At 43.0% G+C, this 18500-nt stretch overlaps 1 protein-coding gene across 3 annotated transcripts in view; it reads right to left on the bottom strand.

Annotated features, from left to right (window-relative positions):
- Window positions 1-18500, bottom strand: part of SETBP1 (SET binding protein 1) — a 243012-nt gene that overhangs the window by 123285 nt on the left and 101227 nt on the right. For all 3 annotated transcript variants that reach the window (XM_015887217.2, XM_015887216.2, XM_015887214.2), the window contains one exon: window positions 15097-15168. In XM_015887217.2, the coding sequence (XP_015742703.1) occupies window positions 15097-15168 (72 nt within the window). The remainder of the gene's footprint in view (window positions 1-15096; window positions 15169-18500) is intronic.

The raw sequence follows: 18500 nt of genomic DNA on the forward strand, positions 1-18500 counted from the left end.
ACTTGGAAAAAATTATTTTTCATTGTGTCCGTGGAAGCTGTGCTTCAGTGAATGCAAAGTGGAAGAAAAATATTTCTGTTAAACTGTGTAAGGGGAAATTTCAGACCCAACCATGCTTTGTAGCAGTGTGAGGGATGACATAAACTGCCAGACAACGGGGAATGAGGTCCGCTGAAGTGACACTGCTGGAAAAGGAGCCCCTGCTCTTCTGAAGTCTACCACTACTTAAACTTTTTCATTTTAGGGTTACTATAGTTTCCCTGCAAATTCCCTTTTGCCACATTTCTCTCATGAGAGCCAGCAGCTCATCCCCTTTGTGTCTATTTGTGGCTGGTATGAACTGTGAGGGCTGAGAAACACATTCAGAGCTCCTGGTGATGAGGAAGGTTGTGGGCAGCGAATTGTGTCACTTACATGTTTACCAGCTGCAAAGCTGAAACTGATAGTAGGGTACAAATGGAGATAGCTGATAATCTCACCTCCAACTGATACCTCATGTGCCAGCTTGTGTTTCTGGGGGCTGCTTTGCCTACTGTAATTAGTCCTGCATCCCAGTGATGGTAGGGTCATGTCACCCCAGGTTCCTTGGGGACAAAAGACTAGGGCTCATGTAAACCTAACAAATCTCAACAAAGCCAAGTGCAATTGGGCTGGGGTGATCCCAGCTTTGAGGAGAACTCTTTGAGAGAAGCCCTGTCCAGAAAGACTGGGGAGTTCTGGTGGATTAAAAGCTGAACATGAGCCAGCAGTATTCACTCAGCCCAGAAGGCCAGTGGTATCCTGGGCTGATTCAACAAAGAGGTGGCCAACAGGGTGACAGAGGGCACTGTCCCTATCTGCTTTGACTTCTTGAGAGCCAATCTGGAATGCTGCATACAGTTATGGAGCCCCCAGCACAAGAAGGATACAGAGCTGTTGGAGTGGGTTCAGAGCATGATAAAGATGATCAGAGGGCTGAAGTATTTCTCCTACTAAGGCTGAGGGAGCTGGGAGAGTTCAGTCTGGAGAGGAGAAGGTTCTGGGGAGAACTCATGTTTTTTCAGAATTTAAAGGGAGATTGTATACATGAGGGTAATCAACTTTTTAAATGGCTAGATATTGATATGACAAGGGGGAATTGTTTTAGATCAAAGGAGGGGAGATTTAGATTAGATGTCAGGAAGAAGTTTTCAAAAGAAGGTGGTGAAGCCATGGCATAGATGGCCCAGAGGAGCAGTGGATGCTCCATCCCTTGAAGTGTTCAAGGCCAGGCTGGATGGGGCCCTGGGAAGCCTGATCTGGTGCTTGAATTAGTGGCTGGCAACTCTGCCCACAGCAGAGTTGATGATCCTTGGGGCCCCTTCCAACCCAAGCCATTCTATGAGTCTGTAAAAACAAGGTGCACAATCTACCTACTGTTCATTGGTGTGAAAATACTCATAATTCTCTGTCATTCAGAATGATGCTATTACAGCTTTGTGGTTGCACCCTGCTTACAGTGCTCTCCAGGCACCTGCACACAGGAGCTGGCTGTGAGGTTGAGCCAGGAAGGCATAAGCACAGTTCACCTCCTCTCCCTATAACCAGCCAAAACCACATGAAGCCACTGGGAGAAAGAATGGTACGTGCAAAATGAGCCATCACTAATGAGCTGGGGAGGTTGAGGAAGGAGTAAAATTGGAAGGGAAAACATTGTGCACCTGGGAGATTAAGCCAACCACTGGCATCTCAGTTAGGGGGAAAGAAGGGAGCAGCATCCAGCTCTTCACAGCCCTGGTCTAAGTGTCTTGGGAAGGGAGTTCAATGAGATTATTTTCTTCCTGGTAGATATCACAGCAGTTTACATTCAAGTTGTCAGTCAGGCAGATGCACTCTTTAAACGCTCCTGATTATCTCTCTCCCCCAGTTAACAGAAGAATAATCACGGCTCTTGTGCAAAGTGGCTATGGGGACACCCATTAATTTCCACAGCCTAGAATGTAAACAGCAACAAAAAGTTCCTGTTCATTTTTCATGGAGACTCACTTTTCATAAGCATGCATGAGGGCTTGTGTGCCTTTGCCCTTTGGACATATATATGAGATCTCTCTGTCTGTCCTCAAGACAAAAGTGACAGCTCCAGAACCACTGCCCCCAGCAGACCCTAGCTGCCTACTCCTTGAGAAGATGCTTCACTTCTTAGGACAGTTCTGGATTTTAAACTCGGTGGCAGAGGAGAACAAGGAGTGTCATCCGAGTAAGTAGCTGGGAACAGCAGTGTAATCACTTGCTCCTGAAAAACTCTTCACCTTTCAGTGATACCTATCCAGGATGACAATGAGCACTGGGGCAGGAGACCAATTCTGGGTTGCAGCTGGGTTTAAGGGAAAGGAAAAGTGAGAGAAAAAAAAACAGAAAAGCACTGCAAATGAACAGTCAGCATAAACAAAGCCTATCAGCTCAGGCAAGAGGCTGAAGCATGACTGCACTAAACAAATCACTGTGGAATCAGCAATTGGCAAAGTAATTGGCGTTATTACAGCTGATGGAAAATTTCTGATGCTGCCCATGTTCGCTTTTGAAGCACTGCTCAGACATTTAATTTGCTCAGTTCTCATGTAGCTGATTGCTCTTTTTTTTTTAAAAAAAAAAAAAAAAGAAAGTGTTGTTTTTTGTTTTTTGTTCTCTAGTGCATCAGCTTGTTATCTATGGAAAGAAACTCTGGGATGTGCCTTCCTAGCTCTGTCCACCTGCCACTGAGGAGTGGATACAGCTTTGCAGAAACTGAGCACTGTAGGAGAAATGCATGGACAAACAAAGCTGACAAGGGAAGCTGAATCATTTTAGGCTTTTCTTCATCTCAGGTCTGCATCAGCTCATTTCCAGCGCTAACAAATATCTCTAAGTTTGCAACACCTAAAATATTGTGAGGTAAATGCAGGGATGAAAATTGATTTTGTTGATGTCACCAAAGGCTTTAATCACCAAGCAGGTAAAATCCTCTGATTTGAACCCCATCCTACAAAATTATCCATCTGGCAGAGGAACCAGGACATTGTGAGTAGTGAAAATTTCAGCAGAGGAGTAAAAACTTTTCCTCTGATTCTTTTCTTTTTTCTTTTTTCTTTTTTTCTTTTTTTCTTTTTTTTCCTCAGAAAGCCCCAACAACTGCACTGGAGGTATGTGGGGCTGGGTAGCTTTTTTTAAAGCTTTCATTGGAAAGAACAGATTGGCTTGCACTGAACCACACAATTAGTTCTGTTTTTAATTCCACATCATTTTCTAGGTCTCATTTTAGCCCAGTCATCTCCCTTTTGGAGGACATCCATATCACGGAATCATAGGGGTTGGAAAGGACCTCCAGAGATCATTGAGTCCAAACCCCCTGTCAAAGCAGGTTCCCTACACCAGGTCACACAGGTAGGTGTCCAGGCGGGTCTTGAATATCTCCAGAGGAGTTTCCACCACCCCCCTGGGCAGCCTGTTCCAGTGCTCCATCACCATCACTGTTGTCATGGTTTTGTAATTTTGGAATTTTGCTATCAGTATTCCAAATCATAACATCATGTAGAGCATGGATACTTCTATTGAATGTGCAGTCCACAGAAGGAGAACAATACATATCCCAGAGAACAACACAAGTAGCGATATAGGACCAGGACGCTATATAATCTCGTTCCCAGGCTGGAGTGCCCTCCTTCTTCTCTCGAATTTCTTGGAGAGTGGGAAGCATTCCAGCCGTGTCGCCTAGAGTTCACAGTCGGCCTCTCGGTTTTCAGGGACTCACTCTCTCTGTTTCGTTCGATTTATTAGCCTCAATTATATTATATTGTGTTATCTTGTATTTCGATATCATATTTAGTAAAATAAGTTTTTCCTCCTTAGATTGCTGCTGTTTTTATCCCATTCCCCTTTTACCCCTCCTTTCCGGGCCCCAGGGAGGGGGCCCTACAGGGTGGCTTCCCCTGTCATGGGCATAGGTAAATCTAAGTAACCCGTGACAACTGTGAGCAAAGGAGTTCTTGCTCACAATCATGTGGAACTTCCTATGCTCCAGTTTCTGGCAGTTTCCCCTTGTCCTGTCTCCACACACTGCTGAAAAGTCTGGCCTGGCCACTTTGTCCCCCAAACTTCAGATATTCATAGAACTGGATCAGATCCTCCCAGTCTTCTTTTCTCATGGCTAAATTGACCCAGTTCACTTAGCCTTTCTTCATAGGGGAGATGCTCCAGGCCCTTTATCATCTTTGTGGCCCTCCGCTGGACTCTTTCCAAGAGATCCCTGTTTTTTTTTTTCTACTGGGGAGCCCAGAACTGGACACAGTACTCCAGATGAGGCCTTACCAGGGCAGAGTAGAGGGGGAGGATTGCCAACCTGTCGTCCACGAGGACGCCCAGGTCCCTCTCAGCAGAGCTCCTCTCCTGCAGGTCAACTCCAGCCTGCACTGGTGCATGCAATTCTTTCTCCCTAGGTGTAAGACTCTACACTTGCTTTTGTTAAACCTCATCCAGTTTCTTATCGGCCAGCTCTCCAGTCTGTCCAGGTTTCACTGAATGGCAGCACAGCCTTCAGGCATGTCAGCCAATCCTTCCAACTTTGAATCATCAGCAAACTTGATGAGGGTGGTCACTATCCCCTAGTCAAGGTCATTGATGAAGATGTTGAAGAAGACCAGACCCAGCACTAACCTCTGAGGAACACCACTATTTACAGGTCTCCAACCAGAGTCTGCACTGCCAACAATGACCCTCTTTGCTCTGCCAGTCAGCCAGTTCTCAACCCACCTCACTGTCCATTCATCTATCCCACATTTCCTCAGCTTTGTTATAAGGATGTTGTGGGAGACAGTATCAAATGCCTTGCTGGTAGACTACATCTACCGCTCTCCCCCCATCCACCCAGCCAGTGACAGTGTTATAGAAGGCTACCAGGTTGGTCAAACATGACCTCCCTTAGGTGAACCCATGCTGAGTACTTCTGATAACCTAGAAGCAGAAAACACAGTTGATGGGTCTGTGTTGCTCCCAGAATGCCCCACAGCTCTTCTGGGTTCCAACTGCTTCGATTCACAGTCACATTGTCCAAGCATTGTGCCAGGGAGCCTTGATCTAAGTGAAGCTGAAGAAGGTTGCTATTGATCACTTCCCTCCTCTGTTCTTTTAAGAGCTACATAACCACAGTCCAATTTAACGAGGAAAACTGCAGTGGTAGGAGCTTTGCAGCCACATGAGAGGTTGGCTTTTCAATTACCAGGGGGTCATTCCTGAACATGCCTTCTCCCTGGAAGCAGCAGGAAGATTTCTGAGCCTGACTGATTGATTCATTCATCAGCTGATTTCACTGGAGTACGATCCATTTAGATATACAGCTCATTTCCAAGGAGGAGGGAGCTGAGAGAGGCTCATCCATCATATCCTCCACCATAGCATATCAAAGGCAGGTCCTCTCTGGGAGAATCCCTCCACCAAAGGGAGAGGATGTTTGGCAGTCAGACTCCCAGAATCTCATGGAGCTGCCAGACACCAACCCCCTTGCCTTTACTGGAAAAATCCCTTCCTGCAAAATGCTGTGGCATGAGATGAGCAAAGAGGATTTGAGAAGAATTGGTGGCTCTTCAATAGCCAGTACTTCATGGCTGGACTAAAGTGCAATCCCCCTAAGACAGCAGTAATCTGGACAGAATGGCCATCTGTGACACAGGCAACCTGGGAACATCACAAACTCCTGGTTTGGAGATCATGAGAGTGGGTTCAGGATCAAGCCCTTGCTATGGACTGTTCAGAACCCCTCCCACAGAAGCACAAGTTAGAGCAGAGACCTGGTAGCAACCCAAGGCTCCAAGAAGTCAATGGGAAGTTTCCCACTCCCTTCTTCCCATTCACTGCAAGCCTGTGACACACACCTCAGCTTGGCTACAAACAGGTAAAGCTTCTTGCTGGAGATGTAGTGCGCTCATGGGATGGAATCTAAGAAGACAGAGGTCTCCTCCTAACAATGCTTCTGACCTGCTCTGTGGCCAGAACGAAGTCACCTCATTTTGTGCTATTTCTGTACTCTGAAATGAGTATAGTGTCCTACTCTTCTTTGTGAAGCGACAAGATTTATATGCAAAAAGCATGACATAAAAACTAAGTATTGTCACATAAAGCAAGATGAAGCTATAAAAAGAAGCCAAGGTAATGTGTGTGCCATTAAAATCCTGACACTGAGTACCAGAAGTGGCTTAAATTTGCTGCAGTACTGCTGCTGTTCCATTTTATTAAGCACAGAGAAATATTGCCTCGCAGATAAACATTGTGATGTGGTAAATGTCCAGAATTTAATGGAGTCCATTATAATTGATGAAAATGTAGATTTCATTACTTTATAAATGCCTTATTCATATATATATTTTTAAAAAAAATAAATAAATAATAAAGTAAAATAAAAAAAAAAAATCCAGAAAGAATGTTTTCCCTAAGCAATTGCCAAGTAAGAGAGCAAACAACTTCTGCTAATGTACCATCATCTCTTCTCCAGGGCTGTCTCTCCCACAGTGGAAAAACTCTTGTTACACATCAACGAGCCCTCTCTGTAGTCCTTTTCCACACCTCTCCCAGTGCAATGCACACAGCCCTGTAACAGCTGGCCACAGCTGGATGTGTGGAGAGGAACTAAAAGCTTTTTCCCACTGCTGTCTTTCTGCCTGTGTCCATACATTGACTCTCGCCTTAACCTTTAATGTCATATAGTCTTTGGGCCAGGAACAATATTATATTTGCTTTATTGTGCTCTAACCGTGACAGGGATTTTTATGGTCTAACACAATATCATCTTCTTAAGTGTGGACATGCGGCTGATTAAAGGGGTCACACTGGCAGCAAAGGAATCTGTAATGTCTTTATTTGTTCACCACGAGTTCAAGTTTCTCCCTCCAGCCACAGCCTCGTGGTGCTTTGATCCCAACCACCTTCAAGAATAAAAGGGGAATTTAGCTCTTAAATGTGATTCGGTCACTGGTATCTCGGTTAACACCATCCATAAAAGCATCTGTTTCTTTGTTACACAAGACAAGTCTGAGACCACGGAGTTGAAATAGAAGTAGTGTGGAGAAAGAAAAAAAAAGAAAAAAAGAGATTCTTTTTAGCCATAAAAGGCCAGTCTTTATCCATATAAACAAATGAGAGCCTATTGAGTTTTGATAACTCTCTGTTTTGTTGTTCATTCATGAAGAGGGATGAGGAGAAAATGTTTTGAGGCCTCAAAAAGCTTTTCTTTTTAAATTAGAGAATTACACAATGTGGTGCTTCAGTACCATGAACACCTGCTGACAGTATGATTGCAAAACCGGACATTCTTGAGGCTGCGGGAAAATGGGCACAAAAAAGAGAATCCTGTTATCAAGCAAAATATCTGAAAGCTGTGGTTTAGTGTGTGTTTTTCCTCTGACTTTTAAAAGCGTCACATCCTCAAATTCAGACAAGCAGATGGCTGCCAGAAATGTTCTGAAACCAGCAAGCTGCTTGCGTTGGACACATCATTTTGGTGTCTTGGCCTCTTGACTCACACATTGATTTTTATTTCATTTGGTTTTGATCCAAGGCAATTGGAGGGGATTTTAAAGTCACCACTGACCTCTGAACTTCAATGATGGCATTTGGGGGCATTTTATCTAAAAGAGGAGATAAGGCAGAAATGGCCACTCAGCTTCTAAGAGAAAAAAAATATAATAATAATGACATCACTTGTAGTTTTAGTTGAAGTAGCTGAAAGAAGCTGCTGAGGCCATATAGAAAAGAAATGACAGAGGTGAAAAAATGTTTTAAAGGCCATGGCAATGCCTCTCTTTTTTTTTGATGGCACACAGCCTCAGCTGATGAGCACCTTGCTGACTCCACATGCTTGCACAGTAGCAGCCCTAAGCTGTAAGTCATACCACTTCCAGGTCTGAATTTCTGTTTCTTTCCTATCTGAAGGAGTGTAGAAATGTAATTCCTGATATGAAAATGATTTCTAGGAAACTCCAGTAGATGTGGAACATTGTAAATATGTCTTCTCTGCAGCTCAAACTGCTCTGAGCACATAAAGCCTGGCCTTGATTCCTTACAGAAAGAAAATATATATATATACATCTATCTTTCTTCACATAAACAGCCTGAAAAGTTGCCTTGAGCTTCCTCTTTCAATTCTAAATGGCTTGCCATACAGGAGATGAACTACTGGAGGATGGAGCGTAATGCTGATGAATGTCCTGTTTGGGTCAAAAGGTAGTACAGTGAAGGTTACTTGCAAGACAGAACTTAGCAGCTAACAACACCAAAAGAATCTCTTGCTATGCACACACCAATGTGTGACACGAGGAACACAGCCATCATTAATGATGTCCCCCACACACTGCTGGGAGATTCTCAGCTCCTCCAGCTGTGTGGCTGAGCAGAGGTATCAATGTTAGAGGAACCACCCAAGACTCAGACTGGTGTGTGTCAGCATGGGCCAGGCTGCTGCTTCTGCTGCAGGGAGGGCTCTAGCTGAGTGAATCTCCCTTTGTCTTTGGCTCATTCACATGGTAAATGATGACTACATCTCACTTCTCTTCACTGAAGTGGTGCTCTGCTCACTTCCAGGTTACTCACCCCCCCAACACTCATACTATTCATATAGATACATTTATTAAAGAAATTTTCTCTGGGTCACAGTGCAGTTCTTGAGACCAGAAATAAAGTATTCCTAAGTGGGAAGAACTGTGCTGAGTATTTTGTGGTCTAGAGATAAAATGCTGGTTTCATTTATCTGGACCATGTAAAATCTGGAACGAGCTTCCGGAATATCACACTTATCTCTTATGAAGGCTGACAATAGTAAAATCAATCTGCTGAACTTTCATTCATGACTTCATTGTGAAGCTGTTACAGACACAACGAAGACTGCCAAACTCACAGGGGAGTGTGTGAATGCACACACGGGAATGGAAAGCATATTTTCTTCCTCCCGAGGTAAGCTGGCAGCTTGGAGGAACAGAGGTGGATACCAGAACCGATGCATCTTGATTTTACCAGCAGCTGGTTCGCTGCACCCAGAAAACACAGAAGACTGAAATGAATACACACTAGATCTGCAGGTTGCATGCAGGCTGTTACCCTTGTACTTATGTTCATGTCAGTTATTATTATGCATGCAGAGAGGGAGAGCAGAAAACACTGGTCCCTGGGGATGGCATGCTGTCATGATTTTCAAGCTGGTTGCTCTGCAAGTAAAAGCCAGGGTGCTAGCAAGTCGTGACTGCAGGTTTTGATGCCTTGATTTCTGCTGTGTGGATCGATATTAACAGTAATATTATATTTCCAGGGCATACTCAACTGACAGAACTATTGATTATTTGGTATGTTGTGGTGCATTGGTACTTGATAGCAAAATGGGACACTGAAACAATAAATGTGTGGTGGTTAACAAGCAACACAGGGCATTGAGTTTCAGTGGTACAACTGGGATATCGTTTTCAAAAATGGAACATCTTTAGCATGTCAAGAATATAATTTTCTTATCTGACTTACTGAAACACCTAGGGAAAATACCTTATTCACTGAAACCCACAGATTAAGGTCATATTTCCAAATAAGTGCCAGATTCAATTAATAACTCCTCCTCCATTGTGACCAAACACTTGAGGTACTCCTGAAGGGAAAATGTTTTGTTCAAGATGTTTAAACAAAATATTTATTCTATCATGCCATCTTGGAAATGAAAAGATTTCAAAGAAAAGTTAATGACACATTATACTCCAATTGCAGTAGTCAAGACAAAGTTACATTTTCATGTAGGTTTTTAGTTCAGTGAGTGTGAAAAAATACACACGTATATTTAGATGAGTATAACTTGAAATATGACTTTCTTTATCAAGCAAAGATTTTACTCATACTTAAAAGACATAGCAACATATCCTTCCATGAGCCCTTTTCTTGCATTAAAGACTACAATTGTCTCCTGTGGACACGTTTAACTATCAGCCACCAGATCATTAAAATGAAATTATACAGCACACCAGCCTTACAACTGAAAAAGGAACCTCCATATGGCAAGGGAAAAAGAAACTCTTTCTGTGAAGACAAATGGCACTTGCTGTTGCAGGAAAGATCAAGTAAATAACTTAAAACCTATCTGAGCTCAGAGACGCATGGGAGGTAACTAGTAAATATGCAGGAAATTCCCCTGTACTATACATGGCCTTTTCTGGGCTAATACAGACTTTCTTTTTGCTGCCAGAACATTGAACTCTGTCAGCTTATCTGCTTTTATTCTCCGTCTACAATTTGGAGAGGTCAGGGCCATGGGAGGCTCAGTCGGTCTCTGACGGAGGTTCTCTTCTCTCTTCTCTGCTGACAAACGGAGTTTAAGGTGATGGAGTCCAGTTTCCCATCTGGGCCTGAGCCTCCTCGGCTACTAGCAAATTAAATGTGACCAGAAATACTGCCAGGCACGGAGGCCAACTGGCACAGAATGGTTTGTATCTCTGCTCATAACCATGTCTTAGCTTCCTTAAGACAGCAGCTAAGTGCAAAATGAACCCTGATCCATGCTTAGCAGTGATTTAATAGTTTGCTAGTTGTCATGAACCAAAAGCATGCCAAGGTCTGGTAGTCTGAGTATCCCCATGTACACTCTTTCCTCTGCACTGCAACTTTCACAGACACTGCTTAGTTTGCTGAAGACAGATGCAGCCTAAGGCAGTGGTGTGACATGAATGTCCTCCTATCCTTGTCCTATCCCAAGATCACCACAATCCAGCAAAGTGAAGGGAGGTATATGGCTCTAAGTCTGATTATAACAATAGTGTTTTTCGGGTTCTCAAGTGAGAAATTGGAGATCTCTGCTGTCTGCAGTCTAAGAATAATTGCAAGGAATCAGACGTTACATGCTTAAAATGACATCGTTAGGCAAACACAGCTTAACTTCATAAACCGTCCTCTTTTTCCCATCCCATAGCACTGTCATCTGTCTGATACTATTTCTTAAACACTTGCCAGTTTAAATGTTCTGTCCCCAGAAAAGCGTCCCACCTCTAGAAGTTATCATGTGCTCTAACCATTCTAATCTGTAGAACATAAGATGTCCAAGATGAGCTTCTGTACTAAGCGGGAGATCAGTTAATCTGTTTTCATTGATCTCTATGAGTTACAGAAACTGAAGACAAGAGCATGCTTTGAGTATGCCGGTATAGGGATTGTTTGGCAGAAGACCCAGCAGCATGAAACCAATCCCATGCCAAGAGGGAGGACTTTAATAGTGTCACCCAAGCCCAGATAACATTTTATACCTCACATGGACCTATGCATTATAAGACTTTGAAGTGATGCAGAGAACACTTTTTATACCTTCACTCTCTTCATCAGACACCACAAGGCCTCCTCTGTGGAATGGTTTAAAAGGTTTCATCAGAAACTGTTACCCTCAGAGAGGTCCTTTCAGAGCAACTCATTCCTCTGAGCAGCTTCCAGTGCAAAGCTGTCCATGACCAGTTATACCTCAGCAATAGTATGTTTGAAGGAGGTGGAGGCAGCAGAAGTGTTGCTGTCCAACTCTCACTACCCCTTGCCTTTCCTATTGGAAAGCTGGTGAAGGATGGAGTCAGGCAGTGAGTATCTCTTCATAGCTCCTGGACATCTCTGCAGGCCTAGTAGCTATAGTTTAAGCCCCATGTGGGTTCAAGCTTCCATGTTTCACTGTAGTTCTCTGCCTTGGGGAGTTATAATGCCAGGAAGATGACTTAATGCCAGTAGAATCTAATGCCTTATGATCCTATCCTAAAAGGCAGGAGGAGTGGGAAGCTCAGCAGGCACCTGATTGAAGAGGCTGGGGGAGATAAGAAGAGATGGTGTCCTGCTGTGCATTTCCTCCACCTCCATAACCTTTACATTTTCAAAGACTTTCCATAGGGCTGTGGCAGCTATTGTTCTCCAGACCTGATGCATCAGCATCCTTTGATAGCAGTTAGAGAACACTGATAGCAGTTAGGGATTTGTGCACTGCCAGGCCTTCTCTCTCTTCCCTTTGGGGAAAAAACAAACAAACAAACAAACAGATCATTCGGCTTCAGGAGGAAACAAAACTTGTACAGCTTAGAAGTTCCCATTCTAGCACGTGCAAGGCTATTTTACACACTCCATAACAAGCATGGGCTTCCTGTATGCGTGTATGGTGCATGCTCACATATGTCCATTTACATTTACAACATGCCTCACAAATGCCCTGCCTTCTTCCCCAGAAGTGGCCTTGGCAGCCAGGTCAAACTTTGGCACAGCCATTCCTGGTGAGCAGAGTCAGCAATGATTGAGCATTATCCTTCAGACTAGTTATGTCAGACTATTGATATTGGACATCAAGTTAGAAAGAAGGTTCTATGGTTCTATGATCTGTGACTCAGGGTCTGTTTCTGGGTAGAACTTTCTACCAAAATGGGGTTATTAGTGATAGGAAATGTTGCAATGTCATCTACAGGCTTGATAGAATACGAGGTCAGAGAATATTAGGGATAAGCTGTAAGCTGTGATATTTAGCTGGAGTTGGTAAACTTGAATGTATTTTAATCTCCTGTTCCAATAATTTACTCCTTCATTTTCAAATGCTTGTCCTGGCTTTGGTGCTTTAACCACCTGAATACACTGAAGAAGGATGTTCACTGGAAAGATCTCATAACAAAAAGACTATTCCTGGCCCTCTTACCATCACATCATAATCCGTCCTCTAATAAGGCTTGAGATCTCATCTGATCAAAAGGTCATAAGATGCTGCTGCTAAGAATCACTCTGTCTCTGCTCAGCCGAAGGCATTTTTACTTCATACAGCAGTCAGGGAAATGCAATAGCAAAGCCTTCAAATCTGTTTGTATAATAGATGAAGTCTTTTCTATGTAGCATTTATCTTCCTTCAGGGAGTGACACCTGATAAATAAATCTTGAGTTGCCAGTGAATTTAAATAAAATAAAGGCAAATCATATTCTTGCAGGCTGTAAATGCATAGCTGCAGACAGTCAAGTTCCCAGTGTCCCACCATTTCCTCCTCTACAAAAGCCATATAGCAATGACCATTATCAATTTCTGCCAAAATCAAGGGAACCCAAATCTTTGAAAAAATGAAGAACATAGTGATAGCATAGGAGGGAATTAAAAATACATCACTCATTTAGACTAATGAAAGGGTATAAACTGACATATTGCTTTTTAAAGTTAGCAAAAAGCAAAAGCCAAAGAGAAGGGCTATTAACATATCAATAAGAGCAATGGAGTGAAAATGAGGGCATGTCTAGTAAATGGTGGGATGCCTCTCTCCCTGGAAAACAAACAAACAAACAAAAAAGCAAAAAAAAAAAATGGGGCAGGGAATTTTCTATATATCCTATAATGAATGTAACATCAAACAACACCCTATTAACCATCACCACGATGGCCAGCCAGACACCACTGCACTGCTGTGTGCAGGTGGTTTCTGCTCCGTCAGTCCCATGCTGCTCCTGTCCCTGGATGGCAAGCAGTGCCCATGACTGCTTACCACACAGAGCCCTCATCTAGTAGATCTACTACTGAGTTTGTGAGAGCACCACAACCAGAAAAACACTGTCTTGTGTCTCCTACACATCTAAGCAGTGGTCACAACTGCATTAAGAATCTTTGTTTCACAAACTCTATCCTATCCGTGCTCTCCAAGGAGCAAAGCTATGCACTGCAATNTGCTCTCCAAGGAGCAAAGCTATGCACTGCAATAGAGAGACATTGCCTTTTACTGCATCTGGCAGTCATTTTGCTCCTCTCTGTGCTTTCAAAGCTGAGAGACATCAAAGATTAGTTGAAAAATCATGACTATTTCTCCCTAAGAAGAAATACTGGTGATAGGCTTCAGGAAAAAAAAAAAAAAAATCCTCCTAAATGCAAGTGATAAGCATAGACTGTGTGAAGGCTGGCAGGTCTGATTATAATTATCACTGCAAGGGAACCAGCACTAACCTCCCTTCTGGAAGGCAATGACAATTCCTGGAAGGGAACACGCGAGTGAATTATCATAAACAAAATCACTGCATGTGGAACTGACGTGTACTGAGAAATAAGACCTTGATTTAGAAGAAGAAAAAAGAAAAACTCAAAACAAGTACGATTACAATAACAACAAAAACCCACACACACTTTGAGAGCTTGTTCGTCTTCGCTCCTGTAGAAGACGTTATCCAGACCCTATACTGACTTGAGGATGGTGTCTGGGGTGGAGTCATGCATTAAAAAGTTGTTTGGAAAGAAAGAATCTTTCCTGAAACCATATTTTAAATAAGTTTTCTGAAAAATAACATGGGCATAAAGTCCCAGAAAACACATTGGTCAATACTGAGCTAAATAACCAGAACTAAGACAAAACTCAAACCTCAAACCAACCACTTCCCTTCCTCATGTCCTAGAAGGCAGAAATCCAAACAGAACCAACACAGAAGTCTTTAAATTGAACCCATACTTTGGCTGAAATGCAATAATGTTAGCTTTTCAGCAGGTTTCCAGGAGTCCTAGATATGATGAGCAGTATACTTTCATGATCATCCTTTCCTGTCCTTCGTTGTGCTTTCTCTGACGGTATGACATTATTCATAGGCTGTGGATTGTTTTGCTGTTTCTCATTTTATTTCCATTGGAAACTTGGAAATAGAAAAACTCTGTCAGTTTGGAGCAGGTTAGAAGGACAGCAGATTTTTCTTTCTGAACAAAGGGAAATAGACATTATCTTCTTAATAGTGGGCTATAACTGCAAGGAAGATGAAGAGGAGGGCCTCAGAGTCAAAGGCAGTTCGAGGAGTTCCATTCTCATTATATCTCAATGGAGTGAAGCAAATAAATTGCACAAGGAGACATATGGAAGCTCACTACGCAAATGGCCTATTTAAGGCTCTTACTTCCTAATTAGGTCCTAGTGTCAGGAGGTTGGTAACAATTATTCACATGTAGATCATTTGGATACAATACAAACTGTTATAAAACCCAAACCATCATAATGATATGCATTAAAAAGAAGTCCTTTCTGGCTTGATCTTTTAGACTTTTTCACTTAGCATTTGGAATGTCGATTTCTGTACTATAATGAGTTTAGAAGGCAAAAAATCTTCACATACATAATTCCTTGGTCTTACCTTATTCACAGACTTTGTCACCGAACTCTGCACGGGGAATCCACACTCTCTTCCCAAATTCTTCATCTGGTTCTGTGGTGTTTCACGGAGCAAAGAGAAAAGAGAAAATATTAATTGTAGACACAAAAGTGCTGAAAACGACCGCAAATATCTGAATTTTCACTCTTTTCCAATTCATTACATACTTCTTTGTGCACATCACCCAGGACTCTTTGAACTGGGGTTCACCCCCACTTGCCTCAGCCCCCATTAGTTCTGGAAGGTCCTCCAAGCTTCTCCTTGAACTCTATGGAGGGATAAGTTTCTCCTCCAAGCAGCTCAGGTGAAAGTGGACAATGTGGTGCCATCATGACTTTGCCCACTGGCCATTAGGCACACCTGAAACTGCAATGACTAGGATGAGAGCCACTCATTCTTATGACAACATACACTGCTAAGGCTTGGGAAGAGCAAGAAAGGTCTCCCATAGTGCCAACCGATTTGCTTTGTCTAAGACTTAAAGCAGAGGGCTAAAGCCAAATATTGCACTTTTCAAAAACATTTAAAGTAGGATAAATTGTTTTAATTCAATATCATTCCTGTAGCAAGCCTTGTATTTCTGTATTTTAGGTACAAAAATTCCTCTCCCTCTCTTTCCCTCCCACCTCCTCTCTTCTCTTTGTCCACCTCTTGGGCCCTTCCCACAAAAGGTGAAATATTTCACATTTTCACCTGTGGTAATACATATCAGAGAGTGTTTTCTTTGCTTTGCTTGTCACTGATTTTGCCTGTGGCATCTTTTTAAGCAACAGCCTGTGCAAAGATAATAGGTGGCACAATTCTCTGTAACTGGAATCAGCAACAAATCAGCCATCTGCCACTCCAGGGGTCTGAGATTAACCTAGCTACTGGACTGTGACTGCAAAGCATTTGCACATTTAGATTACAGAAGTGTGAGGCTACTGATCCAAAATAAATAAGTAAATAAATAAATAAATAAAATGCTGGGAGTGGGGAAGGTGAGGGGAGAAGGGGTGAAAGAAAGCACTGGATTAACCCTTCCATATGCAAGTCATCTCATAACAATTCCAAACAAGCAAGGTTTTACTCTAAGATATTAAAAAGAAGTGTTTGAAGTAAAGAACTTGAGATTCATGAGATATCATGCTTCAAGGAAATGCATCCAGAGAAATTAATAATACAGGCAGAAAGACAGAAGGACACTCAGCTGCACTGTCACTGCTTCACAGAGTCTACTGGGAGGTTATGATCAGGTAGCTTACCTGGACCACTAGAAAAGTACAAGAGAAAGGTCTTTGTACCAGAATGGGCATCCTTACACAAGCACTCATACTCCAGAGCACTGTCAAGATACTGAGGAAACAGAAGAGATCAGTGCTCTGCAGTATAAAGCTTTAGGAAGATCCCTTCATTTTTCTGTTCTCAGTCTATCTTCCAAAATATGACTCAAAACAGTGCTGCACTGCACACATGAATACTGTTGGAATACATTAATTTTTTTGACCATGTATTTGGTATCCAGTCTATAGATATGTTCACCAATTGTTATTTGGAAAGCAAAATACTAGGAGGTTTAATTCAGAAGGAAAAACAAGTTGTCTGGACATCCCAAAGCATGAGTCATAGAATCATAGAATCACAACATTGGAAAGGACCTACAAGATTGTCTAGTCCAACCATCCTCCCATTACCATTGCTACCACAAGCCCTAAACCACATCTTATAGCTCTTCACCCAGATGCCTCTTGAACACCACCAGGGATGGCAACTCCACCACCTCCCTGGGCAGCCATTTCAGTGCCTGACCACTCTCTGAGAGAAAAAGTTTTTCCTTATATCTAACCTAAACCTCCTCTGGTACAACTTGTGGCCATTTCCTTGGGTCCTGTTTGTTGCCTGGGAGAAGAGGCCAAGCCCCTCTGCGTCACAACCATTACCCTCAGGAAGCTATACAGTGCAATGAGGTCTCCCCTGAGCCTCCTCTTCTCCAGACAAAACAATCCCAGCTCCCACAGCCACTCCTCATAAGACTTGTGCTCCAGACCCCTCTCCAGTTTTGCTGCCCTTCTCTGCACACGTTCCAGGGTCTTGATGTCTTCCTTGTAGTGAGAGGCCCAAAAGTGAATGCAGTACTCAAGATGCAGCCTCATCAGTGCTAAGTACAGGGGGATGATTACCTCTCTGCTCCTGCTGGCCACACTACTTCTAATGCAGGCCAGGAGCTGTGCTCTGTGCAGGTGCATGAGTTTTAGGACAGCTGCCAGGGTCTCCTCTGCTCACTTTGATGTGGGCTTAAATCCCCATTCCCACTGTTTGCTTTTCCAGGTTGGCATCATGTGGTGAGGGAACTCAGGTTAAAAAGAAGGGGTTGAGCCCAGAGAAAGAGCAGCAGCATCAGCCAAAGCCATCAGCAAGGACATCTGGGAAATTCAGGCATATTCTGCATGGTATGTACCTTTGGTGAGGATGGTAGCTTAAATACACAATTCACCTCATTAAGTCTTAAGAGGCAACGGAAAAGCAAACACCAAGCCCATGTGTGCACATGCAAACACATATATTTATGTGTGTACTTTATTCACTAAGAGCAGGTGGCATCTGGTGGAAAGCACAGTAGAACAGCAATTACACCAAGTTACTTGACCAACTTTTTTTGTTGACAAGGGGGAATGGTTTTAAACTGAGACAGGGGAGATTTAGGTTAGATATTAGGGGGAAGTTTTTCACACAGAGGGTGGTGACACACTGGAACAAGTTGCCCAAGGAGGCTGTGGGTGCTCCATCCCTGGAAGCATTCAAGACCAGGCTGAATGAGGCTCTGGGCAGCCTGATCTGGTGGTTGGCAGGGGGATGGAAACTAGATGATCATTGTGATCCTTTTCAACCTGGCCATTCTATGACTCTATGATTTTTTCCCCAACCACTCCAATTATTCCAAAGCTGAGATCCTCTCTTGTGACAAAGAAAAAAAGTGAAAGAAGACCCAATGGCATCTCTTTTGTTCAGGCCGCAGCAACCACATGGTTGGAGGAAAGGGGAGAGAGAATGGTCATTGCAGGCATCCTGTTCCATACAAAGATGGCTCATGTTACACCAGAAATGAGCACATATCCTAGCAGCATTAATCTGCAACTGTCTTTCTGATGCTCTGAGAGGAAGGACCATTGATCTGCAAGGAGCTGTCAATGGATAAGAGGAGGATGAAGGAAAGTAGCCAAATAACAACCTTTTAGTCACAGTCTATTTATTACATTATTTCCAACAGGCATTGACTGAGCAGAATCAGGTCCTCCAAAACCAGGTTTACATGTTCAGAACCAACACAAGATTTGAATAGATATATAGTAATGCAGGAATTACAATGAGATAAAGGTCACTGGGATCATCCCACATTTAGGACTACG

Source organism: Coturnix japonica, chromosome Z (assembly GCF_001577835.2).
Source record: "Coturnix japonica isolate 7356 chromosome Z, Coturnix japonica 2.1, whole genome shotgun sequence".
Lineage (NCBI taxonomy): Eukaryota > Metazoa > Chordata > Aves > Galliformes > Phasianidae > Coturnix > Coturnix japonica.